This window comes from Erythrolamprus reginae, chromosome 3, assembly GCF_031021105.1.
Source record: "Erythrolamprus reginae isolate rEryReg1 chromosome 3, rEryReg1.hap1, whole genome shotgun sequence".
In the NCBI taxonomy this organism is placed as follows: domain Eukaryota; kingdom Metazoa; phylum Chordata; class Lepidosauria; order Squamata; family Dipsadidae; genus Erythrolamprus; species Erythrolamprus reginae.
This window is the reverse complement of record NC_091952.1, coordinates 48,778,116-48,805,095: the sequence shown is the minus strand read 5'-3', so window position 1 is coordinate 48,805,095 and position 26,980 is coordinate 48,778,116. Positions and strand designations below refer to the sequence as shown.

The window sequence follows — 26,980 nt, the reverse complement described above, 5'->3', positions numbered from 1 at the left end:
CGGCATTAGAGGCAATTCAACGCGGATAGTGCGAGCATTGAAATCGGGGAGAATTCGTAACTTTACAAAGAACCATTCCTAAGCTTGTCAGTCCTCAAACTTTACCTAAGCCTTACGCTGCAGAAAGGCGTGAAGTCGCCTTGTACAAAAGCGGCTCTCGTTGTATTTATACGCAGGCAGAGAAGCACCAACTTCCCTCTCATCCACGCCCAGGTGCGCGCGCGCAGTTCCTTCCCTCTGCGTCTCTACTGCGCAGGCGCCCTTGGGCTCTCCCGTCCTTGCCTCGTCGCCGTTCGCTTGCCCGTGGCGAGGGGGCGAAAGCCGGGCTCCTCTCTTTTCCCCCGTTCCTTTCCGCCTTCGCCGCCATGGTGCTGGACTTGGACCTCTTCCGCGCCGACAAAGGCGGCGACCCGGAGCTGGTGCGAGAGACGCAGCTGAAGCGCTTCAAGGACCCGGCTCTCGTGGACGCGCTGGTGGCCGCCGACGGGGCCTGGAGGAGATGTGAGTGAGCCGGAGGCGCGGGGTCCGCCGAGACCCGTTTCCGCGGCGGGGCTGGACGGAAAGCGCGTGGAAGAGCCGCCGCCCGCCGGGCTTCCCTTTGGGTCTCGCCTGGCTCTTTCCTCCTGGTCTTGCTTGAGCCTCCCATTCAGAGGCGCCTCTGCTCTTCCCTTCCGCCTTTGAGCGGCTTGACACCCATCTGGCTTTTTTTTAATTATTATTTATTTATTTTGTCCAATGCACAATAATACACAATGAAGGCTATAGAGCAGAGGTCTTCAAACTTGGCAAGTTTAAGACGTGTGGACTTTAACTCCCAGAATTCTCCAGCCAGCACAGCTGGCTGGAGAATTCTGGGAGTTGAAGTCCACAAGTCTTAAACTTGCCAAGTTTGAAGACCTCTGTTATAGAGGTTATACTTGAGTAAAATATATTAGAGAAAGAATAGAAGTGAAAATTTAGGAGAATATATCATTAACAGAATAGAAGGATATTATGAGAGTAGTATAAGAACAATAGAATAGAATAATAGATACGATATAGGAGAGACAATAGGACGGGACGGGAGGCACGCTAGTGCACTTAGGCACGCCGCTTACTGACCTCTTAGGAATCTGGAGAGGTCGACTGTGGGTAGTCTAAGGGTAAAATGTTGGGGGTTAGGAAAAGATACTACAGAGTCCGGCAATGAGTTCCACGCTTCGACGACTTGATTACGAAAGTCGTATTTTTTACAGACAAGTTTGGAGCGGTTAATATTAAGCTTTAATCTGTTGTGTGCTCTTGTGTTGTTGTGGTTGAAGCTGAAGTAGTCGTTCACAGGCAGGACGTTGCAGCATATGATCTTGTGGGCAATACTTAGATCATGTTTAAGGCATCGTAGTTGTAAGCTTTCTAGACCCAGGATAGTGAGAGACTAGTTTCGTAGGGTATTCTTTTTTGGGTGGAGGAGTGAAGGGCTCTTCTGGTGAAGTATCTTTGAACATTTTCGAGGGTGTTAATGTCCGAGATGCAGTATGGGTTCCAAACAGATGAGCTGTACAGTGATCCCCCGCTCGTTGCGAGGGTTCCGTTCCAGGACCCCCCGCAACGAGCGGGTTTTCGCGAAGTAGCGCTGCGGAAGTAAAAACACCATCTGCCGCAGCGCTAGCGAGGAGCCGAAGATTGGGGGCGGCGCGGCTGTTTTAAAATGTTGCCGCCGGCATGGGGGGCTTCCTAGCAGCCCCCCAAACCCGGGTTGGAGGTCCGGGGGGTGCTGGCAAGCCCCCCATGCCGGCGGCGACATTTTAAAACAGCCGCGCCGCCCCCAATCTTCGGCTCCTCGCTAGCGGGCAGGCAGGCGGCGGACAAGCCGTTCGCTGGCGCTGGCTCTCGGCGCTTTTGAGCTGAGTCCTGGAGCGAATTCGCTTCAGGACTCAGCTCAAAAGCGCCGAGAGCCAGCGCCAGCGAACGGCTTGTCCCCGCTGGCTCTCGGCGCTTTCGAGCTGAGTCCTGGAGCGAATTCGCTTTAGGACTCAGCTCAAAAGCGCCCAGAGCCAGCGCCAGCGAACGGCTTGTCCCCGCTGGCTCTCGGCGCTTTCGAGCTGAGTCCTGGAGCGAATTCGCTTCAGGACTCAGCTCGAAAGCGGCGAGAATGAACGGCGTGGGCGGGCGAAGGGCGGGCGGCAGCGAGGAGTTTGCGTGGGCGGTGGGGAAACTCCTTGCTGATGCCCGCTGCTCGCCCTCCCGCCAGCAAGAGGGGGAAGACCCAGGGAAGCCGCCCAGCAGCTGATCTGCCGGGCCCCATCTACGCATGCGTGCCCATAGAAAAAAAGGGCACGCATGCGTAGATGGTGTTTTGACTTCCGGGTTCAAAAATCGCAAATTACCCTGTTTGCAATGGTTGGGGACGCAATAACCGGGGGATCACTGTATTCTAGGATGGGTCTGGCAAACGTTTTGTGAGTTCCGGTAAGTAGTGTGAGATTTCCAGAGCATGTTGGAAAGGCAACATCTGTTCACAAAAATCAAGGATGCCAACTGACTTTCCGGAGGATGTTGTTTTGTTAATGGTCATGTCAGTGACTGGATCGCGTTGGAAGTGGAGGGGTTCACGTGTCCCTGACATGCCCCCTCCATCCGACATCTGTTTAGGAGCCTTTGATCTTAGCCACATGGGATGCCCTTAACCCTTTCATTGTTTACAGGTGAATGCGCCCCAGTAAAAGTATCTCCTTCCTTCCCTAGGATGCCTTATTAGGGCAGGCGTCTCTTAGCTCAGGGGTCTCCAATCTAGGCCACTTTAAGATTTGTGGACTTCAACTCCCAGAGCTTAAGGCCAAGGTTGGCTGAGGAATTCTGGGAGTTGAAGTCCACAAGTCTTAAAGTGGCCAAGATTGGAGATCCCTGCCTTAGCTAATATCATGCAATAGAATGTGTCCCCATATTGTTGTAAACGTTGAAGGTCTAATTGGGAAAACAGATTTAAAGTGAAATCTGTTGTGAACAAAAAAGTACTGTACAGTACATCCAGAAAGTTTGAGAAGGGGAGTTCAGTTTTTCCTTGGAATTCCCTATTTTCTATGCCATCCTAAGGGGAAAAAACATCCCACAAATACACTTGTAGGCAATTTTTTTTCTGTTTTGTCATGGCAAATGTATAGTGCAGTTAATCCCCTCCCTAGATTTTGCCTTATTTTTCAGCATTGCGGTGCTCTTGTCAGTAGAGTACACAGTTCAAGTACTGGTGCATCTGAGTCTGATGCAATCCTGCTGTGTTTGTCATCACCCTGGAAGATAACTTCTGGATGCTGCAAATGCACATGTTGCAGTTTCATTTTCTTTTTGGCAGTGCTGCTTAATTTTTTTTAGAGAGAAAGAGAAGACCTGTATGTCCTTTGAAAATTAATCATTTTGTTTCCATCTCTAAGCTATCTCATGAATGCATAATGTAGAAATGTTTTAATAAATATTTTAAAAGATAAGTAAAAGGCTCTAATGTGAGATATTCTAAGGAATAGGACAGAATTACATTTGGATCTGTTGAATCAGTGTAGAATTTATTTATTTATTTATTTATTTATTTATTTATTAGATTTGTATGCCACCCCTCTCCGTAGACTCGGGGCGGCTCACAACAATAATAAAAAAGCAATATTATAGCGAAACGAATCTAATATTAAAAAAGAAGCATATAAAACCCTATCATATTTAAAAACCAAACAACACATACATACCAAACATGAAATATAAAGAGCCCGGGGGAAAGGTGTCTCAACTCCCCCGTGCCTGGCGGTATAGATGGGTCTTCAGTAGTTTACAAAAGACGAGAGTGGGGGCAGTTCTAATCTCCGGGGGTGAGTTGATTCCAGAGGGCCAGGGCCGCCACAGAGAAGGCTCTTCCCCTGGGGCCCGCCAAAGGACATTGTTTAGTCGATGGGACTCGGAGAAGGCCAACTCTGTGGGACCTTATCGGTCGCTGGGATTCGTGCGGTAGCAGGCGGTTCCGGAGGTACTCTGGTCCAATGCCATGTAGGGCTTTAAAGGTCATAACCAACACTTTGAATTGTGACCGGAAACTGATCGGCAGCCAATGCAGGCCACGGAGTGTTGTAGAAACGTGGGCGAATCTGGGAAGCCCCACGGTGGCTCTCGTGGCCACTTTCGGCACGATACATTTATACACCTTTCAGTTTTTCCAGTTATTAATACAGGTAGTCCTCGACCTATGACTACAGTTGAGCCCAGAATTTATGTTGCTATGTGAGAAATTTATTAATTGAGTTTTGCTTCGTTTTACCATTTTTCTCGTCACATTTGTTACGTGAATCATTTCAGTTGTTAAATTAGTAACACGGTTGTTAAGTGAATCTGGCTTCCCCATTGACCTTGCCTGTCAAAAGGTCGGAAAAGATGCCCACATGACCCTGGGACACTGCAACCATCATAAATATGAAACAGTTGTCGAACATCCAAATGTCAATCATGTGGCTATGGGATGCTGCAACCGTCATAAGTTTGAAAAATGGTCACAAGTCAGTCAATTTTTTCAGTGCCGTGACATTGAATGGTCATTAAATGAACTGTTGTAAGTTCGAGGACTATCTGTATTGTTTATGTGTAGAAGGAGTTTTCCCCTTCTATCAAAAAAAATATAATTTTCTAATATTTCTTCAGTACTTTGCTCCATCTGTTTGATGAATGTACTTAATTGCCAGTAATAGTAATGCAAAAGGTAGACTTAACATTGCTTGGAAAGTTTGTTCTTTAAACATCAGGTTTTGTAAATTTTTCGGTGCATTTCTTCTAGGCAGATTCCGGGCAGACAACCTGAACAAACTGAAGAACTTGTGCAGCAAAACCATAGGAGAAAAAATGAAGGTGCAGTACATTTTGTTAAAAGCAAAAATGTTATTACTTCATTGAACAGAATCATAGTAAACTGAAGTTACGTGCTCTGTTTTGATTACTTTATCCAAACTTTTATACATTGCTAGCTAATTACTCTGTATTTATTTATCCCATTCTTGTATTAGTCAGGAAAAGGAATGAGTTATATCTATAGTGTCAAATGAAAATAATTTTATTTACAGGGTTTTAAAATGTCAACTAAACAATGCCGCTTGGCGGGACCCAGGGAAAGAGCCTTCTCTGTGGCGGCCCCAGCCCTCTGAAACCAACTCCCCCCAGAGATTAGAATTGCCCCCACCCTCCTTGCCTTTCGTAAGCTACTTAAAACCCACCTCTGCCGCCAGGCATGGGGGAATTGAGATGCTCTTTCCCCCTAGGCCTTTACAATTTCATGTGTGGTATGTCTGTATGTATGTTTGGTTTGTTATATTAATGGGTTTTTAATCATTTTTAGTATTTATTGGATTATTATTGTACATTGTTTTATTATTGCTGTTAGCCGCCCCGAGTCTTCGGAGAGGGGCGGCATACAAATCCAATAAATAAATAAATAAAATATAAGGACCTTATTCAAATCCCAACTACGTAACCTGTAGACAGCTGGGGGATTTAGAAGTATCACCCCTCCTGCCTCTGCCACCAGCCGTTTTAGCATTTCCTCAAACTGGCCCTGTGTCTGGAATATAAATCCCTGAGCTGGCCCATGCTATGCCTTCTCCACCCCTGCGGAAATAGGCTGGGTCTCCTCTCTGGCCTCCATACTTGTTTCACCTCAGTTGGGTTGGTCCTGTCCTCCTCACTATGAGATGAGATGAAGGACGGACCAAAGCTGTGAGATGAGGCGAACTATCTGCTTAGGCCAGTGGTAGGGAATGTCGTCTCTTCTATGACTTGTGGACTTCAACTCTCAAAATTCCTGAGCTAGCATAATTGGCTCAGGAATTCTGGGAGTTAAAGTCCACATGTCATAGGAGAGCCAACGTTCCCGAGCCCTGGCTTAGGCCGTGGCGTGCTCAATGAAAGGCCTCTGTGCTGACCTCGTTCCCTGTATGATCTCACAAGGAGCTGCTTCGGCCTGTGTTCCCAGGATCATCCTTCGCCCCAACTCAGGCCTAGGCCTCCCTCAAGTGAAGGGAGCCAAGATTAGGCCAGTACAGAGGCCTTTGAGCACACCATGGCCTAACGCGAAGCTAGCTCAGTGTACAGAAGACGACCGTTATTCCAAAACGCTACTCCTAGGGGTGCTAGGGGTGTCTTACCCCCCACAGTATTTGCCACCAGATAGTAAGTCATGTGTACCAAGTTTTGTTGAAATTGCTCCAGGCAATTTCAATGCTGGAACATACATACATATACACACACACACATACATACATACGTATGTTATTCAGCGTAATATGCATAAGTATGTATGTTGTGCTGGAACATACACACATACATACAGCCTTTACAATTCATCTTTTACAATTCCTTAGCAATTTAATCACATAATAAACCTAGAAAGATAGAAGATTGACAGCAGAAAAAGATTCATTTTTTATAAAAAATTCTGTATATAAGAAGATTTATTATGTGATTAAATTGCTAAGGGATGAATTAGAAACCCCCCTCAGATGAATGCAGTCTGTGAAGCTTTCCATTTTACCTGCTGGTGACTAGGCATCCTCTCCTGAATAGATTATGATTATTATTATTATTATTATTATTATTATTATTATTATTATTATTTATTGGATTTGTATGCTGCCCCTCTTTGTAGACTCGGGGCGGCTAACAACAATGATAAAAATAGCATGTGACAATCCAATAATAAAACAACTAAAAACCCCTATTATAAAACCAAACATACACACAAATATACCATGCATAACTTGTAATGGCCTAGGGGGAAGGAATATCTCAACTCCCCCATGCCTGGCGGTATAAATGAGTCTTGAGTAGTTTACGAAAGACAGGGAGGGTCTAATCTCTGGGGGGAGTTGGTTCCAGAGGGCCGGGGCCGCCACAGAGAAGGCTCTTCCCCTGGGTCCCGCCAAGTGGCATTGTTTAGTCGACGGGACCCGGAGAAGGCCAACTCTGTGGGACTTTATCGGTCGCTGGGATTCGTGCGGTAGCAGGCGGTTCCGGAGGTAATCTGGTCCAATGCCATCCCCTTCTCCATATCCTAATAGGAAAGAGTAATCTGGAACAGTTGTCCCTTCTCTCTTGATGCATAGAGACAGAGGCCTGAAAAGAACAGTGTTTGTGTGGTGAGAAGACTCTGACTCTTTGCGCTGATATTATACACCCTCAGGGCAGAATCTTAGGTGCTCCAATAAAGATTCCTTACTATATGATTAGCAGTGTTAAAAACAACACCAGAGACATTTTAGCTGAGCAGGTGGTATTTGAACTAACATGGAGAAAAAGGGCACACTTGAATTGTGATCATGACATGTACTCAACATTTGAACATGAACATCCCAGAGCATCCCAAATTCATTTTGATTTTCGGAATAGTAAAGACAATGATTCCCTCTCTCCCCTAACTAAAAAGAAAACACTGGATGAGCTGCTTCATTTTGTCTTGTGTGAACAATTTGAGTACCATTTGAAGTCAATTTTACAAAGAAAGATGATTGGAAACAATGCGTAGCACTGACAAATTTTTAATGAAATGCCCTTTTTAAAAGAATGGGTCATCTTCCCTTCTTCCTTTATTGATAAATAAAGAGACGAGAGCCATTGTGTTTACAACAAATAATGCTAGATGATATGCTTTCACTACAGTATGAAAAATTTGAAATAAACCCCATCTATATTTTCCTGACAAAAAAAAATGAAACCAATGTGGAAAAATGGGAGGGAGGTGGGCTTTCTTGTTCGGATTTTTCTTTCCTTAAGGTTTTATATATTTAGACAAAAGACATACTGCTTTTTCCTCATCAAATATAATGCCTTGTTCAGGTCACTAGTATTTTGTCTTGGTAACTATTTTGTTCTGAAAATCTAGAAATGGAATTCAAAAGCAATTTAATATTTCCTATTGTTTTTTCTTTGCTGACGTGTTTTCCTTTTTATTAATATTTCTTTTTATAGAAGAAAGAACCTGTGGGTAACAGTGATGATATACCAGATCAGGCACAAAATCTTGACGAACTCTCAGTGGACACCTTAACAGTAAGTTCATTTCTTATTTTGCTATTCACTGACTTTCGATGCCTGTATTATATTTGAGAAAGTGATATACATTATGATTTAAATTTGGGAGAGGGATGTTTGTACAGATTTCTGTTCTTTGTGTGTTCTTGAATGTATTTCCATTATTGTGCTATTTGCTTGTCTTTAAGGTATAGTTCAGTGGGGGTTTTAGGGATATACTTCAAATTCTCTTGCACTGTGAGCTGAAGATAGTGCAAGAACACTATTTTAATTCACATTATTGCCTATCTGGACTTCAGCAAAGCCTTTGATACGGTTCCACATAAAGAGCTGATAGATAAATTAGTGAAGATTGGATTTAATCCCTGGATAGTTCAATGGATTTGCAGCTGGCTGAAGCGTAGACATCAGAGAGTTATTGTTAATGGTGAATATTCTGAGCAGAGACAGGTTACAACCGCTGTGCCACAAGGGTCTGTTCTGGGTCCTATTCGTTTTAATATGTTTGTGAGTGACATAGAGGAAGGTTTGGTAGGAAAGGTTTGCCTATTTGCCGATGAAGTGTGCAATAGGGTTGATATTCCTGGAGGCATCTGTAATATGGTAAATGATTTAGCTTTACTAGATAAATGGTCAAAGCAATAGAAACTGCAGTTTAATGTTTCCAAATGTAAAATAATGCACTTGGGGAAAAGGAATCCTCAATCTGAGTATTGTATTGGCAGTTCTGTGTTAGCAAGAATGGTGGAAGGTCTTAAGCATAAAATGTATCAGGAAAGACTTAATGAACTCAATCTGTATAGTCTGGAAGACAGAAGGAAAAGGGGGGACATGATCGAAACATTTAAATATGTTAAAGGGTTAAATAAGGGCCAGGAGGTTCACTTTAATAGGAAAGTGAACACAAGAACAAGGGGACACAATCTGAAGTTAGTTGGGGGAAAGATCAAAAGCAACATGAGAAAATATTATTTTACTGAAAGAGTAGTAGATCCTTGGAACAAACTTCCAGCAGACTTGGTTGGTAAATCCACAGTAACTGAATTTAAACATGCCTGGGATAAACATATATCTATCCTAAGATAAAATACAGAAAATAGTATAAGGGCCGACTAGATGGACCATGAGGTCTTTTTCTGCCGTCAGTCTTCTATGCTTCTATGTTGCTAACCTTTGGCTTACTTTTGACAGTAAATAAATAATTTGCTGTGTTTTGAATGATATGCCAAATCATCTATCATGGCTCATACAACAAAATGGTCCTATTCATAAGATATATCAAGTCAGGGAAGGCGGAAAATAAAATGAGGAACTTCTGGACAAAGCCTATAATCCTGAACACATCCATGCTGCTGCATCTTACTACTGATCCTTTTCATTCTTGGATTAGTAATTTTACCAACTAGCTTTTGTAATGGTCACATTTATTCAACCAAAGTCTGTCAAAATTAGCTTGTAGTGATATATTAGTCAGGTAAATCAAACATCTTTCTTGACCACTTGTTTGGTATGATAACTTTCAGCTAAAATATGATGAGCCTAAAGTTACAGTCCTGCCCCCTTAAAATCCACTTTTTACATGGAGTGTTTTCAAATCTTCTCTCATTATGACATGCTGACACACCCAGCCATTCTCTTGTGCTTCAGAGCCTTCAAGTTAACCAAATCAAGAAAATCCGTCTCCTGATTGATGAAGCAATCCTGAAATGTGACGAAGAACGCTTGAAACTGGAAGCAGAGCGCTTTGAAAATCTCCGAGAAATTGGAAATCTTCTTCATCCCTCTGTGCCAATCAGCAATGATGAAGTAGGAACAATTTCCATGCCCCGCATGTAATTGTACATTGTGATTGGTTATGGTCTGTTTGAAACAATAGTGACAATCTAATTTCAGGTGCTCTTTTGCACAGCTGTAGTGTGGGTATGGGTAAATCCCTGGTGAGGAAGATGAGGATTTAATATGGTTTGCGTTATAATGCAATTATCCTTCAAAGAAAGAAGCTACCAATATAAAAGAACCAACCCTGTGCTAAATCACATTATTGTTTAAAATATAAATGAGAAACAAACCATATGGATCAACACAGTGTAAGTGCGAACTGTGTAACATCAACTCCATTTTGTTTATTTAGAGCATTTTACTCTGCTCTTCAGGCAAAAACAAGCACCCGGGGCAGCTCACAGGTCAAGTAAGGGTAAGGTAGTGCTGTCCACTGACCTCACAATCTAAAACCTGTGATCCAGAAAGAATAAGAAAGATGGAATGAAGTTCACAGTGACATCTATTGTTGAAAGTGATAGAATTCTTATTAGCAGCCAAAAGAGTTGATAGACTGGTCCTTCTTTTCCTTCCTGTGCTCTGTAGCCCAATAACAGCTGGTAAGTAAATTTAAGGATGAGCAGAAGTAGCCAGAAGAACCAGTGCCCAGCAAGACAAGTTTTAAGATAATTACTACTATTGGTTCAGTTATTTTTAGAATTTTTAGTAGTTATTGTCAGATTGTAAGTAATTAGATTAGATTAGATTAGATTTATTGGATTTATATGCCGCCCCTCTCCGCGAACTCGGGGCGGCTCACAACAATAATAAAAAACAGCACAGTACATAATACTAAATCCAATGCCCACCAATCTAATTACAATTTAAAATTAGTAATCTCATAAAAACAGTATATATAAAAAACAGGCACACAGTCAATCAATCAACAAAACAACATGGGCAAGGGGGAGGTGTTTTAGTTCCCCCATGCCTGACGGCAGAGGTGGGTCTTAAGGAGTTTACGAAAGGCAGGGAGGGTGGGGGCAATCCTAATCTCAGGGGGGAGCTGGTTCCAGAGGGTCGGCCCCCCCACAGAGAAGGCTCTTCCCCTGGGTCCCGCCAGACGACATTGTTTAGTCGACAGGACCCGGAGAAGGCCAACTCTGTGGGACCTAACCAGTCGCTGGGATTCGTGCGGCAGGAGGCGGTCCCGAAGATATTCTGGTCCGATGCCATGAAGGGCTTTATAGGTCATAACCAACACTTTGAATTGTGACCGGAAACTGATCGGCAACCAATGCAGACTGCGGAGTGTTGGAGTGATATGGGCATACTTGGAGAAGCCCATAATTGCTCTCGCAGCTGCATTCTGCACGATCTGAAGTTTCCGAACACTTTTCAAAGGTAGCCCCATGTAGAGAGCGTTACAGTAGTCGAGCCTCGAGGTGATGAGGGCATGAGTGACTTTGAGCAATGACTCCCGGTCCAAATAGGGCCGCAACTGGCGCACCAGGCGAACCTGGGCAAACGCCCCCCTCGCCACAGCTGAAAGGTGTTTTTCTAATGTGAGCTGTGGATCGAGGAGGACGCCCAAGTTGCGGACCCTCTCTGAGGGGGTCAATAATTCCCCCCCCCCCCCAGGGTAATGGACGGACAGATAGAATTGTCCTTGGGAGGCAAAACCCACAGCCACTCCGTCTTGTCTGGGTTGAGTTTGAGTTTGATTGCAGAATAGCACATTTTACGAGGCGAGCTTTGCAATAAGGAATTCCTTTATAAGGAATTCTCCAGTACAGGGAAATCACTGAATGTAATCTCTATTTCCCAGAGCACCATTGTCTTTTCATATTAGAACAAATTCTGATCTGTCATCTCTTGGTAGTTCTTGAAGTATTTATCATAATACACTGAGGCAGAGAACAGTATAATGCAAAAAGGCTTCTGCATGACACTGTTTTGGCCAGTTTATTAAATGCTAGTGTGTAATTAAATGGAAGTTAATTATGTTATGTTACAACCAAACAAAATGTGCAGTAGATTCTTCTTTGGACAGGTAATGCTTTTTGAGACACACAAAGTATCCTCTCTTTTTTGTTGTTGAAATTGGTAGGATGTAGATAATAAAGAAGAGAGAGTATGGGGAGACTGCACCGAGAGGAAGAAGTACTCTCACGTGGATCTGGTTGTCATGGTGGATGGCTACGAGGGAGAAAAAGGAGCTGTTGTAGCTGGAAGCAGAGGATACTTCCTTAAGGTAATGATTATCATTTTCGTGAAAAGGTGGGAGACCTAATTCCTTCCAGCTTTTGCTAAATATACCTCACAGAAGCTCTCACCTGGCTGTGACTTTCAGGAGTTGTATAACTGAAGTATTTCAGTTACAGTATGTGGGGAGGGGAGGAATATGATCCCCACATGCATTTAAAGTAAAATTGGATGAATGAAGCTTCTGTAAATAGGTCTTTTACTTAATTGTAGAAGACAATCTGAATATAGAGTCCCCAGACCTTTTTAAAAGCATGGGTGTTAATCTGTTTCTCTTTCGTTGTAGGGACCTTTGGTTTTTCTAGAGCAAGCCCTCATTCAGTATGCTCTGCAGACACTACATAGCCAGGGATACACCCCAGTTTATACACCTTTCTTCATGAGAAAAGAAGTGATGCAGGAAGTGGCCCAGCTAAGTCAGTTTGATGAAGAGCTCTACAAGGTAAGATGTGAGAAGAACAGTATCATTTCAATAGCGTTGGCTGTGAGCTGCTAGACTTTTTTAAAAATTAAAAATATTTATTTATTCTTTATTTATACATAGATATACAAACACAAAACATTTAAAAGCATTGGACATTGTGTGACATACCTGCTTTAGAATTCTTATTTTGCTCAATCTCTATTACATATCTATTATTATACATCTTGTACATTGATCTTACTTTGGTGTCTCTCCTTTTTTTCCCCCTTCTCACCAATCCTCTTTTTTTAGTCCCCAATTTTCTGTTCTTTTTTGACTATATATCTTTACATTTTCCTTTTTTCCAGCCAACAATAGAACCTATCCCAACATTCAGAACCTATCCCAATATTCTGAATCATCCTTATTTTAAAATTCCATTGTTAGTTTATCCATTTCCATACACATTGTTATTTTTTTCTATTAAATCTTCGTGCAAGACTATTTTTGTTGCTATCTCAGTGGGTAATTAGATTTATTTGTTTGTTTGTTTGTTTGTTTATTCATTCATTCATTCATTCATTCATTCATTCATTCATTCATTGGATTTGTATGCAGCCCCTCTCCATGGACTCGGGGCAGCTAACAACAATGATAAAAACAGCGTGTAACAATCCAATACTAAAACAACTAAAAAACCCTTATTATTAAACCAAACATACATACAAACATACCATGCATAAATTGTAGAGGCCTAGGGGGAAGGAATATCTCAGTTCCCCCATGCCTGACGGCAGAGGTGGGTTTTAAGGAGCTTACGAAAAGCAAGGAGGGTGGGGGCTATTCTAATTTCTGGAGGGAGTTGGTTCCAGAGGGCCGGGGCCGCCACAGAGAAGGCTCTTCCCCTGGGTCCTGCCAAACGACATTGTTTAGTTGACAGGACTCGGAGAAGGCCCACTCTGTGGGACCTAACTGGTCACTGGGATTCATGCGGCCAGATTATCCATGGAGTCATAGAAATTTTTCACATATTTTGATAAATCTTTAAATAGGGCAATTACCTGTATATTTTATTTCAAATGTTTACCCTTCTGTTGGAAAAGAAATATTCCTACTATAAATTGAAGTATGTTTAAAGGTAACCAAAAAGAGATAGCCCATGTCTAGATACTAGTAGTTTTATAATGATATTTTAAATGTGTACATATATTTGTAATGTTTATACTTAAGTTAATTTAAACTTGCATTCATCTGAAGTAGAAAGTTTGGGGATATAAAACAGTGTGCTGCTGCAGTTGTCTGATTTCCAAACTTCTTCCCAGGTCCTGGGAAAAGGCAGTGAGAAGAGCGATGATAATACCGTTGATGAAAAATATCTGATTGCTACATCTGAGCAGCCAATTGCAGCATTGCACAGGGATGAATGGCTGAAACCGGAAGATTTACCCATCAAATATGCTGGGCTGTCTACTTGCTTCCGCCAAGAAGTAGGATCGCACGGTCGTGATACCAGAGGCATTTTCCGAGTACATCAGTTTGAAAAGGTAATGCTATCTAGTTTTTTTTTTGGGGGGGGGGGGGGAATGTTTTTCAGGTTTTTTTGCACCTACCTTCAGTGTATAAAAAATAAAATTTGAAAGCACAGAATGCACAGATCACCCTTCATGCATTCAGTACTGTTTCCAAGTCCAACAAGGCAAAGTCAAAATTGTATTTTAAGAACATACAGTGATACCTTGTCTTACAAACTTAATTGGTTCCGGGACGAGGTTCTTAAGGTGAAAAGTTTGTAAGATGAAACAATGTTTCCCATAGGAATCAATGGAAAAACGATTAATGCGTGCAAGCCCCAAATTCACCCCTTTGGCCAGCCAAACGCCTGCTTTTGCACTGCTGGGATTCCCCTGAGGCTCCCCTCCATGGGAAACCCCATCTCCGGACTTCTGTGTTTTTGCAATGCAGCAGGGGAATCCCAGCAGGAGAATCCCACCATCGCAAAAATGAGCGCTTCGCTGGCAATGGAAGTCCAGAGGTGGGGTTTCCCAGTGAAGGGAGCATCAGTGAAATCGCAGCATCGCAAAAACACCGAAGTCCTCAAAACCCCATCTCCGGACCTCTGTGTTTTTGCGATGCTGCGATTTCACTGAGGCTCCCCTCGCTGGGAAACCCCACCTCCAGACTTCCGTTGCCAGCGAAGCGCCAGTTTTTGCACTGCTGGGATCCCCTGCTGGGATTCCCATGCAGCATCACAAAACACGGAAGTCCAGAGGTGGGGTTTCCCATGGAGGGGAGCCTCAGGGGAATTTCCAGCAGTGCAAAAACGGGTGCTTCGCTGGCAACGGAGGTCTGGAGACGGGGCATCCCAGCGGCGGTAGTGGGTTTGTAAGGTGAAAATAGTTTGTAAGAAGAGGCAAAAAAATCTTAAACCCCAGGTTTGTATCTCGAAAAGTTTGTATGACGAGGCGTTTGTAAGACGAGGCATCACTGTATTTTGAAAAGAAAGATTTGGTAAAAGAGTCATTCCCAATCATTGGATACAAGTAACACATCTGAATATTTCTGTACATTTAGAATTCAGTTCAGCCTTAAATGTGAAGATGGATTATGCTATTGATCTTCACCTAACCTAAAAACAGTCATTTAACCACCACCCCAATTCTGTGTTTTTCCAAGCTATGCTCATTATCATCAGAGTTTGGACTTTATGGAACAGACCAGAAACTTGTTTCTGTTCTCCTTTATTTAAGACTAATAGTAGAAAATGATTGCATGTTGAGTTCTGAGGGACCACTTAAGAGATACCCTTCCATATTTCTTTTGACTTTCGTATGTTTACTTAACAAGATGTCCTAGTCAGACGTGGGTTCCTACCGGTTCTAACCGGTTCTTTAGAACCATTAGTAACTTGATGATGATGTCACAGAGCCGGTTCTGTCAGTGTCTCCACGGGCACCACCATCTTGGATTTAGAAACATAGAAACATAGAAGACTGACGGCAGAAAAAGACCTCATGGTCCATCTAGTCTGCCCTTATACTATTTCCTGTGTTTTATCTTAGGATGGATATATGTTTATCCCAGGCATGTTTAAATTCAGTTACTGTGGATTTATCTACCACGTCTGCTGGAAGTTTGTTCCAAGGATCTACTACTCTTTCAGTGAAATAATATTTTCTCACGTTGCTTTTGATCTTTCCCCCAACTAACTTCAGATTGTGTCCCCTTGTTCTTGTGTTCACTTTCCTATTAAAAACACTTCCCTCCTGAACCTTATTTAACCCTTTAACATATTTAAATGTTTCGATCATGTCCCCCCTTTTCCTCCTGTCCTCCAGACTATACAGATTGAGTTCATTAAGTCTTTCCTGATACGTTTTATGCTTAAGACCTTCCACCATTCTTGTAGCCCGTCTTTGGACCCGTTCAATTTTGTCAATATCTTTTTGTAGGTGAGGTCTCCAGATTTTGCTTCTGTGCATGCACAGAAGCTATTTTTTGTTTCTGCACGTGTACAGAAGCTATTTTTTAATTGTTGCGGGCACACGAGCAAACTGTGCGACCCTAAGCAAACCTGCAGCAAAAGGATCCAGAACCCACCCTTGGGCCTATTTCCTCAGCTCAGAATTCTTAGTTCCCTATTATGCCATCCTGTTGTCCAAGTATATCATGTGCTTACAGTAAAAGTCTTGATTCAGTTATATTTCTTAATCTATTTGCAAATTATTTTCTATATGTTTTTGTTTGGACCACTCAGATCTGGGAACTGAGAAACATAGAAGATTGACGGCAGAAAAAGACCTCATGGTCCATCTAGTCTGCCCTTATACTATTTCCTGTATTTTATCTTAGGATGGATATATGTTTATCCCAGGCATGTCTAAATTCAGTTACTGTGGATTTATCAGCCACGTCTGCTGGAAGTTTGTTCCAAGGATCTACTACTCTTTCAGTAAAATAATATTTTCTCATGTTGCTTCTGATCTTTCCCCCAACTAACCTCAGATTGTGTCCCCTTGTACTTTCCTATTAAAAACACTCCCCTCCTGAACCTAATTTAACATATTTAAATGTTTCGATCATGTCCCCCCTTTTCCTTCTGTCCTCCAGACTATACAGATTGAGTTCATTAAGTCTTTCCTGATAGGTTTTATGCTTAAGACCTTCCCCATTCTTGTAGCTTGTCTTTGGACCTGTTCAATTTTGTCAATATCTTTTTGTAGGTGAGGTCTCCAGAACTGAACACAGTATTCCAAATGTGGTCTCACCAGCACCAACTTGACCTTGGATGGGATTACTCTTCCCCATTCAAGAATGGTGCACAATTTGAAACTCATAGTTGCTCAATAAGTAGGTGACAACTATGGCCAGAAAGCTTTGGGCCAACTTAATCTGGTGCTACAGTTGCACTCTTTTCTAGATTGGGATGCCTTCAGACTGTCAATCATGCTTTGGTTACCTTATAGTTTAACTACTGCAATGTGGTCTACACAGAGCTACCCTTAAAGACCAATCAGATTTTTCAAAAGATCTAGAATGCAGCGGAATGGGCAGTAAAGGATATGCTCAGTATGCCCATGTAACACCTTTTGGGATTTTATTATCTGTATTGTCAGAATTTTTCATAGTTAACTTGACAATCTTGTCTAGAGACCTATACTTACAGAGTGGAGCAGAAGTATAATTTTAAAATTCCAACAGCTCCTCTTAATTGTAACTATGCTTAAAGTTTTCTGTCTTTGTACAGCTTCCTTCTTCAGTCTGCACAGGATTCAGTGTCATAATAAGAAATGAAAATTGTTAAGGAGTCTGTGTGAGCCTTGAGTTATTAAGGAAATGCACAGAGGAAATGTGGGATTCCAGCAGATATCCAGGAGATATAATTACATAGATACATTAATGTGTATAAAATAGTGTTTACTTTAGAAGTAGCAAAGTCAAATTAAGCAGTCTGGTCATACATATTCAAATCAGTGAAATTCTCTCAATATAATAATAATATTACAAGCCTGTCTTTGTCTTACATATCAGACATGCATTACAGCTTACGAATCACAGAGTTTACTACATCAATCACAGTGAATCAGAAAGAGTAGAGAGAGCAGAACCATGCTTTCTGGCTCCCTCTTATGGCAATTTGCAACACTACCTATTAAAGCTATTGTACTTCAATACGTACAAGCATTCATTATTGTAAACACAACCATCTTGTACATAGTACTAACAAAAATGTTTCTTTAAATGAGTGGTAGGTAGGAACCTTTTCTTTGGAAAATGTATGAGGAATGAACATGTAACCCAAAGCTTTTTAATAGAATAAAACAGTTTTAATAAGAATGAAACAATGTATATTTGTGTTTAAGATTCTGTGTATGAGTTTGTTAAATATAACATTTGCAAGGTATTTTATTTCAGTTAAATGGCATGCTCAATGGTAACAAATTTAGAGTGGTTTACTAAGGTAGATTTTCAATATTGGGCAGCATATTTCTTGTTACACAAATTGCTGGTTTAGATTGCTTATATATAAAGTCATTATATCTCAATTCATTAACACTAAGAGCAGTGTCAGATTCCATAATATTGAAATGAATTAACTTTCTTAAGTTCTGATATTCTTAATACAACACTAGTTTCACAGCTGTTCTCTCAAAATCTGAGTCTCTTTCTTATATTTTTTAGTTTGATTTCTAATTCTCTTCCCCCCCCTTTTCTTTTTTTAGATTGAGCAGTTTGTCTATGCATCACCGCATGATAATAAATCTTGGGAAATGTTTGATGAGATGATTTCCACTGCTGAACAGTTCTACCAGTCACTAGGCATCCCTTATCACATTGTGAATATTGTCTCAGGTACTTCTCTCTCAGAACAATTTCTAGTTGTGGGGGGTGATTCCCTAGTATATATGCACAGTATTTTACCACTAACATCTAATAAAAATAGAACCTCTATGCCTTCTCAAATACGTAGTTGTGTACCAGTATTAATTTGTCAAAGTCGTAGGCCATCCTAACATTTTCGTTTTTAGAGGATCGAGAGATTATTTCTTAATATTACTTCTCCTAATACTACACTAAATGCTGTCTCCTGCTATTACAGGTTCCTTAAATCATGCTGCCAGTAAGAAACTGGATCTGGAAGCATGGTTCCCTGGTTCTGGTGCTTTCCGTGAACTTGTTTCTTGTTCAAACTGTACTGATTACCAAGCACGTCGGTTACGGATACGCTATGGCCAAACCAAAAAGATGATGGATAAAGTATGTTGTGTTATCATTCAAGCACTCTGGAAGCATTTATACAGTTGTGAATAACTTTTTTAGTGTTATAGTCAAAAGGATTATCTTTGAGCAGCTTACATATTATTATTATTATTATTATTATTATTATTATTATTATTTTAGAAAATCTGCAATTTTGTCATAGCGTGATTTTTTCTCATTCAGCATTTGGGGCAGTTGCTCAAAATATAATAATTTGGAATTGTTGTGGTAGAAATGATAGAGAAAGACTGAGATAAATGTATAGATGCATATCCAATTTGAATATTGGCAACATGCCAGTTATGTAATCTAACTTACTAAAATAATGGTATTTTAGTATAAAATAGTATATATTCCATTTAGTATAAAATAGGTAGTATACATACCATTATATAAGCTATATATAAGCCATAGGATTGATAACTTGGAAAAGAAATATTCTAAAGATTATAGAAACTGAGATTTATAGATTAAAAGAACCATTGGATTATCATGGGTTTTATAAAGTTTAGAATGAACGAATGAGCACATACCTGTGTACAAAGAGCTTTGGCATTTGTAAATAAAATTATTTGCAGAATGGTTAGCTAGCCAGATATACGTAGTGGCAGTGTTTTCTCTGTATTAATACGTTTTATATTTTAAAATAATAATATATTTTATATTTTAAATGTGGATTTAATGTGAAAAAATAAGTTGTAAATTTATTTTAAAAACTGGGCAGTTATATAAATCATAGTAATTACTTTTAACTAAATGCTGGGGACTTAGTAAGGTTTCTGGAAATATATGTTTGCTTTTCGGGAAATGCATGACACATAGCAATGTTTTATTTTGATAGGTGGAATTTGTACATATGCTCAATGCCACCATGTGTGCTACAACACGGACTATATGTGCTATTCTGGAGAATTACCAGACAGAGGAAGGAATCGTTATACCAGATAAATTAAAGGATTTCATGCCACCGGGTAATAATGCTCATTTCCATTTCCTGCCTCTGTAATTTTGCTTTTGGTGTCTGAATGCCTATTGTCCTTGAAGATTAGAGTCCCCCCCTTGAAAACTCATAATTCTGACCTTAAAGCATGGAATTATATTCCACGAAACCTATGGGCTGATCATCTGCTACATGGGTACTACAGGTAGTCCTGGACTAAACCACAGTTCATTTAATGACCGTTCAAATATACAGTGGCACTGAGTTCCACATTTATGACTGTAGCGGTATTCCCATAATCATATCAAAATACAGATGATTGGCAACTGACTTTATGAGCGTTGCAGTATCCTAAGGTCACCTTTTGTGATCTTTCTGACAAGCAAAGTCAACGGGGAAGCCAGAGTCACATAACAACTAGGTTAATAACTGATCAGCTGCAGCGATTCGTTTATTAACTGTGGCACGAACGGTCGTAAAATGGGGCAAAACTCACATAACAAACGTCTGACTTAGCAACAAAATTTTAGGGCTCAATTGTCATAAGTCGGGAACTAACCTGTATAGGTGGGATCCTTGATAGTAATCCAAGTATGTTGAATGCCAGTAAATTATGGGAGGCTGACTTGAACAGTGTTTCTTTACTATATTAAACTAAGAAGATCCATTTTTATTCTAGTTTTCCTGAATCAGAATATTTTAGAAGTTGCACTGTAGTTGTTAGTATTAATTTTTCAGTCGAGGAAATCAGTGACAAAATAGAAGAGGTGCCCAAGAAAGCCTGAGAAGGAAGACTTCGCTTAAGAGTTTCCTCCCTTTTAGCTACTTGTGACACTTGCTGGAGAGAGAAGGGAGAGCTTGGATGCTTATAATATTCAGCAACTACTACTTTATGTAGTAAAGTAACTGGAATAGAATAGGATTTTTTATTGGCCAAGTGTGATTGGACAGACAAGGAATTTGTCTTGGTGCATATGCTCTCAATGTACATAAAAGAAAAGTCCATCAAGAATCATAATGTACAACACTTAATGATAGTCCGGGTACAAATAAGCAATATATTAGGAACCAGTCAATATAAATTGTAAGGATACAAGCAACAAAGTTACATCATACAGTCATTTTTGAGAGAGGATGAGCGATAGCCACGATGAGAAGATAAATGATAGTGCAGACTTAGTAAATATAGTTTGACAGTGTTAAGGGAATTATTTGTTTAGCAGAGTGATGGCACTCGGGGGAAAACTGTTCTTGTGTCTAGTTGTTTTGGTGTGCAATGCTCTGTAGCGTCCTTTTGAAGGTAGGAGTGAAACAGTTTGTGTCCAGGATGTCAGAAGTCTGTAAATATTTTCACAACCCTCTTTTTGACTCGTGCAGTATACAGGTCCTCAGTGGAAGACAGGTTGGTAGCAATTGCTTTTGCTGCAGTTCTGATCCTTATTTCAAGTAGTTCTGATTAACTATTTGAAATAGTTTTATATACAGTGATACCTCGTCTTACAAACGACTCGTCATACAAACTTTTCGAGATACAAACCCGGAGTTTAAGATTTTTTTGCCTCTTCTTACAAACTATTTTCACCTTACAAACCCACTGCCGCCGCTGGGACGCACCCCCCCCCCTCCAGACTTTGGTTGCCAGCGAAGCACCTGTTTTTGTGCTGCTGGGATTCTCCTGAGGCTCTCCTCCATGGGAAACCCCACCTCCAGACTTCCGTGTTTTTGTGATGCTGCAGGGGAATCATAGCAGGGGAATCCCAGCAGTGCAAAAACGGGCGTTTCGGCTGGCAAAAGGGGTGAATTTTGGGCTTGCACGCATTAATCGCTTTTCCATTGATTCCTATGGGAAACATTGTTTTGTCTTACAAACATTTCACCTTAAGAACCTCGTCCCGGAATCAATTAAGTTTGTAAGACAAGGTATCACTGTATAGTGGTTTGGGTTGTGTGAAAGGGAAATACTAATCTGAAAGAATGATGCTTGGTAATACCCATTTTGGCATCCATCTGTATTTATTCTTCTTCTCTCTAGGTCTAAAGGAAATGATAAAATTTGTGAAACCTGCACCAATAGATCAAGAAATTTCTAAGAAGCAAAAGAAACAGCACGAAGGAGGCAAAAAGAAATCAGCTGGTGGAGACTGTGCTCTAGAAGGGAAGATGCAAAGCATGGGTGTGAACAGCCCCTGACAATAACTCAGCTAGTCTCGCTGAGAGGCACCGTGGAGTTCTTAAAGCTGAGGGAGGCGAGTGTGGGTGTCGGGGTTCCTGGGATTAGTTGCTGCTTTTTGTCTCCTCTTTCCTACGTCAGGAACATGTTACTTTTACTGTCTCAGTTTTTACCCTCCGATACAGAAAGATGAAGCTTCACATAGTGATTATATGTGCTTTTCTTTACACTGTGGAAGTGAAAAGCAGTACAAAAGCTGTTGATTTCCCAGCCCCCAACCCATTTTAAATTATGTTAATTATATGTGAGAAAAAAATTCTGTCCAAGCCCAGAATTGCAAATTCAAGCAGAGGAAACAAAACCCTGTGTATAATGTTCATTTGCTTTTAAAAAAATCTGCATATTGAAATAAGAGGTAAAAGCAAATATCAAAAGGAGAAATAAATATAGGCACTTGTGTAATTTTATCATCATGATTTTTGAAATGTCATAGGATTTTTCCTGACTTAGAGGGACTTGGTCAATAAAGCAAAGATTTAAGAAATTGACTTTTTTTAAAGTTAATTATTTTTCCATATTTCTTGGAGTCCTTTTTAATTCTCACAGTTGCTGAAATTTATGTGGCCTTAACAGCAGTTTACAAGATTAAGAATTTTTAGTATTTTCCTATTGGCAATGTACTTCCTTATATCATGCATTATATTTCTGTTTATTTAATAAATTTATAGGCCACCTATCATATATAACTAGCTCTTGATGGCTAGCAAAACAGAATTTTTTAAAAATCCAGAATTAAAACAACAAAAATAGTTATAGCATCTTTCAGGGGGTTTGATGTATCTTAACATGCATCTTTAATTGATTATAATTTGCATAAATATCAAGATCATCTAACATTCAAATCAAATACTTAACTGGTACAGATTGCCAAGCTTCAGGATTCCTTCGTTATATAGTGTGATTTGATAGAAAGCTTGTTCTCCTCCTTCCTGTCTTTATATTTCATAAAAACGAATTATGCACAAAAGTAGGTTTCATTAGTTCAGTTATGTTGAATATAGAACAAATTAACTACTAAATTGATTATATTGCACTACAGTAAATTTACTTAGAAAGTCTGAGGTCAACTTATATTTGATGGTCTGAGGGAGATCTTACACTTGAATTTGTAAGAGAAGTAAAAGAGGGGAAGTGTCCAACACTTGATCTTAATTTTTTAATTGTGAAATTAAAGGAATGGGAACATTAGGGAAAACTCATTGTTTATAAAATCACAGATGCCCATTTTCTTTTTTACCCTGTGATGTGATTTTATAAACAATACGTTTTCTCTAAAGTTCTAATTCATTTAACTACTTTCGGCTTTTGAGAAAGTTTATTTTTCAATAATATATGGAGGAAGGTAATGGTACAAATTGTTTCAAAATGCTGCGATTCCTTTGAAGCACCTGTTTTTGTGATGCTGGGATTTCCCTGCAGCATCGAAAAAACACAGAAGTCCAGAGGTGGGGTTTCCCATGGAGGGGAGCCTCAGGGGAATCCCACCAGTGCGAAAACTGGCGCTTCGGCTGACAAAAGGGGTGAATTTTGGGCTTGCACACATTAATCGCTTTTCCATTGATTCCTATGAGAAACATTGTTTCGTCTTACAAACGTTTCACCTTACGAACCTCGTCTGGGACCAATTAAGTTCGTAAGACAAGGTATCACTGTATGTATAAATAAATTGTCTCCAAAATTCATGCAGATAGTCTTTGACTTAAAACTACAATAGAGTCTGGAATTACCACCATAGGTTGTGGTCATAAGTTGAAGTACCATGTGACTGGTCTTGATTTTACTACATTTTTACAATGGTCATAACATGAATCACTGCAATAGTGAAGCAAGTTGTGTGGTGGTTAAGCAAGTCTAGCATATCCTCTTTTGGCAGAAAAGAGCAAAAACTTTTAAATTACAGTCGTGGCCATGGACACTCCAACCAGTCAAAAATGCAAACTGGCTGGCAGGTGCCTAAAATGCAGTTGTGTGGCACTATGTGTTTCTGGGTGGCAATTGTAACTTCAAGACCAGATTGTAAATAGATATTTTTTGAAGCTTGTCCTTTTGAGTTCACTGTTATGTTGTATAAAGTAATACACGAACACTGTCCTTGCATCCCAAACAGATTCTTATATCTGTATCTTCATACAACTAATTCCCTAAACATTTCCTGGGGGGAAAATCTAGTGTAATTCTTTCTGCAGTTTATTCTAATGATCCCCTCCTCCCTTGTCCTGTTTTGGCCACTTTTCTGGTAATTGTCAGACCTATTTGTTTAATTCCATTCCGATGTTTTAAAAAGCACTGGCACAAAAATTTAACCTTTCAAAATTACTGTCTCCTTTATCTCTGAAACTTCCTTAGAACTAATTCTTATTAAGCTGTTTGTTGAACATTTAAACCTCTTAAAGCCTTTTTCTTCTCCTTTAATCCAGAAAGACAGTTGATTCCCCAAGTATATTTTTTTTATCCTCCTGCTCAGAAAATCCCTCTTTACTTGTAAATTGATTATTTCCAATGGTGATTAAGAAAGTGAAGGTTTTGCCAACCTTGTGTACATATAGGCGGCATATTGGATGTGACTTTGATTGAAATTCCTCCAGCCACTCAATTTACCAGTTGACTGCAAAACTTCAGTTCCTGCAGATTCCTCGCAGGGAGTGTTCTGAATGGTGAGAGTGGACCGGTTAAAACTCACCATAATCTCCACCGCAATGCCGTTCTTGCACCTTCAGGAACATGCAGTCCACCATAGAACCTCACTTGGGAGCTCAAAAAAATTATTTGTGACATTATGTCATGCAGGATTCTCAGCAGGTGGCAGCATCTGACCAATCTTGATTGATCTCAGAAAAGTTAAGCAGGATGAGATCAAAGTTACATTTTAGTTATATATCAAATTTGGATACTTCTCCAGAGATGGGTTCCTGCTGGTTTGGACCAGTTCTATAGAACAGTTAGTAACTTGGTGGCCTGGATGCTGGAACTGGCAGCAACCCAGGGCTGCCATGCTCCTGAGCCGGTTCTCTTGGTGCCATAGGCGCCGCCATCTTGTTTTTTGGTTCCGTACATGCACAGAAGCTTTTTTTAGTACTGTCCATGTGCAAAGCGCACAGCTTACAACACCTGCACGCCTGCAAGGCACGTCCCTTAGCAAACTGCCAGTAGCAGAATCCAAAAACCATCCCTGTGCCCATCTCACTCACAGAGTGATTCTGATGGGCAACAATTTGGAAATCCCAGGACTCTGAGGCGGGCCAGCAAGTAAATACGGCTGTGTGATTCTCTCTATTAGGAGAAGACAATGCCAAACTATCTCCATGTAGTTGTCAGGAGTCGAGCTTATTCAAGCAATAGAATGATATTACTGGCAAATGTCCTTGATGGTCTCAATGGCTGATAAACACAGTCAAGCCATTAGCAGAATACAGTGGTACCTCTACTTACAAACTTAATTTTTTCCGTGATCAGGATCTTAACTAGAAAAGTTTGTAAGAAGCAGCAATTTGTCCCATAGGAATCAATGGAAAAGCAAATAATGCGTGTGATTGGGGAAATCACAGAGAGATTCCTAGAGAGGCCCCAAGGAGGCTTCTCCCTGCCTTTTCCAGTTACAGTTTCAGAGACTCAGATTTGTAAGTGGAAAATGGTTCTTAAGAAGAGGCAAAAAAATCTTGAACGCCCGGTTCTTATCTAGAAAAGTTCGTAAGTAGAGGCATTTGTAGGTAGAGGTACCACTGTATTCTTTAAGCATCACATTTTTACTATCTAGAGCAGAGCTGCTGCAGCCCATGGGCCAGATAAATCACACACTGGCCACACCCAGTTTAGCGAAGAGGGGGAAAGTCCCAATATGTAACGTGAAGTGACACACGAGTTTAATTCCCCTGATCTAGAGGTAGAATAAGTAGATCAGTGACTGGCAGCACCTTTTGGTTGTCTTTGGTGCCCAATAGGTAGCAGCATTGCTAGGTTCTAAACATTGAGACAAAAAGGAAAACAATCTTGTAATCTCAACAATTATTCTTCCTGGCAGTTGTGTTAGGTTGATTAGTAGCATCAACACAATTTACAAGTAATTGGTTGGAACATCAGGAAATTGCACCTGCCCAGTTAATAGCTGCAAACATGTACCTGCTAATGCCTCACCCTTATTGCTAACCATAAAAAGTTCCCTTTGTTGCCATTTATGGTGATGGCCAAATATTGTTCTCTCCATCACAGCATCTCCTGTTTTTTTAATGGGGAAAATTTTTTCTTCAGTTTGCTAACACTCTGTCTCTCTCTCTCTCTCAACGAAGAGAGAAAAGTTGTATGGGATAACATAAATACAATAAAGCAGGAAAAACTGATTTATTTTCCTACTCTTGAGAAGCTATTTAGGATCTATATAGTATGCGAGTTCTAAATATTAGGAAAAATACCAATAGTTTGCCTGCTTTAGGGCAACCTGCTTTGTCTCATGCTTTTTATTATTTTTAAAAAATGGATGAGATTCTCGGGTTCTTCATTAGCTACATAGCAGTTGTATTTGAACATCATGCAAAGCTGAGTGTGTAAGGAGGAGAGTGCTGCCTAAAAAGGGAAATAGCATAGTATGTGACCAAAAGAAATACAGCCTTGTTTAATTTAACGTAAGCTTAGGAAGATAATGACTGGCACACAAGCTAAAGAGACGCAATAATGCCTTAGAGTAAAATGATGGAGTATCTGGCCATCGTTATAATCATTCCTTCCAATTTTCTTTCCTGGTTTTTAATCTTTTGCTTCTTGGTGTAGTTGCTTTTAAACTGGTTCAAGGATTATGTTTGTTGTTGCTTGTCACTTCTGAACAGTATGATCCATGCATTATTATTATTTTTTTACTATTTAAAAGCAATTTTAGCTTCCATCTAAACACACATCACATGAGGGCATTCACACCCACACATGCCACTAAAAACGCTAGAAGGATTTCCGTTGCACCTGTTTAGACTAACCAGTTTTATTAAATGGCCTACCGGTAAGTGTTTGTGAGCTAGAGCACTTCATTAGATGCGTGGTGGTTTGGGCTGATACTGTGTTTGTCAACCTTAGCAACTTTGAAGAAGCGTGGACATCAATTTCTAGCCCGCAT

General features: G+C 40.5%; 1 protein-coding gene across 1 annotated transcript; it reads left to right on the top strand.

Annotated features, from left to right (window-relative positions):
- The first annotated feature begins 201 nt into the window (after positions 1 to 201).
- On the top strand, positions 202 to 22,366 carry SARS1 (seryl-tRNA synthetase 1). Its single transcript, XM_070745136.1, has 11 exons — positions 202 to 501; positions 4,787 to 4,857; positions 7,966 to 8,046; positions 9,676 to 9,834; positions 11,897 to 12,040; positions 12,338 to 12,493; positions 13,777 to 13,998; positions 18,175 to 18,304; positions 18,552 to 18,709; positions 19,554 to 19,683; positions 21,685 to 22,366. Exons 1-11 carry the CDS (start codon positions 366 to 368, stop codon positions 21,840 to 21,842), a joined length of 1,545 nt encoding a protein of 514 aa, XP_070601237.1. The 5' UTR covers positions 202 to 365; the 3' UTR covers positions 21,843 to 22,366.
- Positions 22,367 to 26,980: the final 4,614 nt, after the last annotated feature.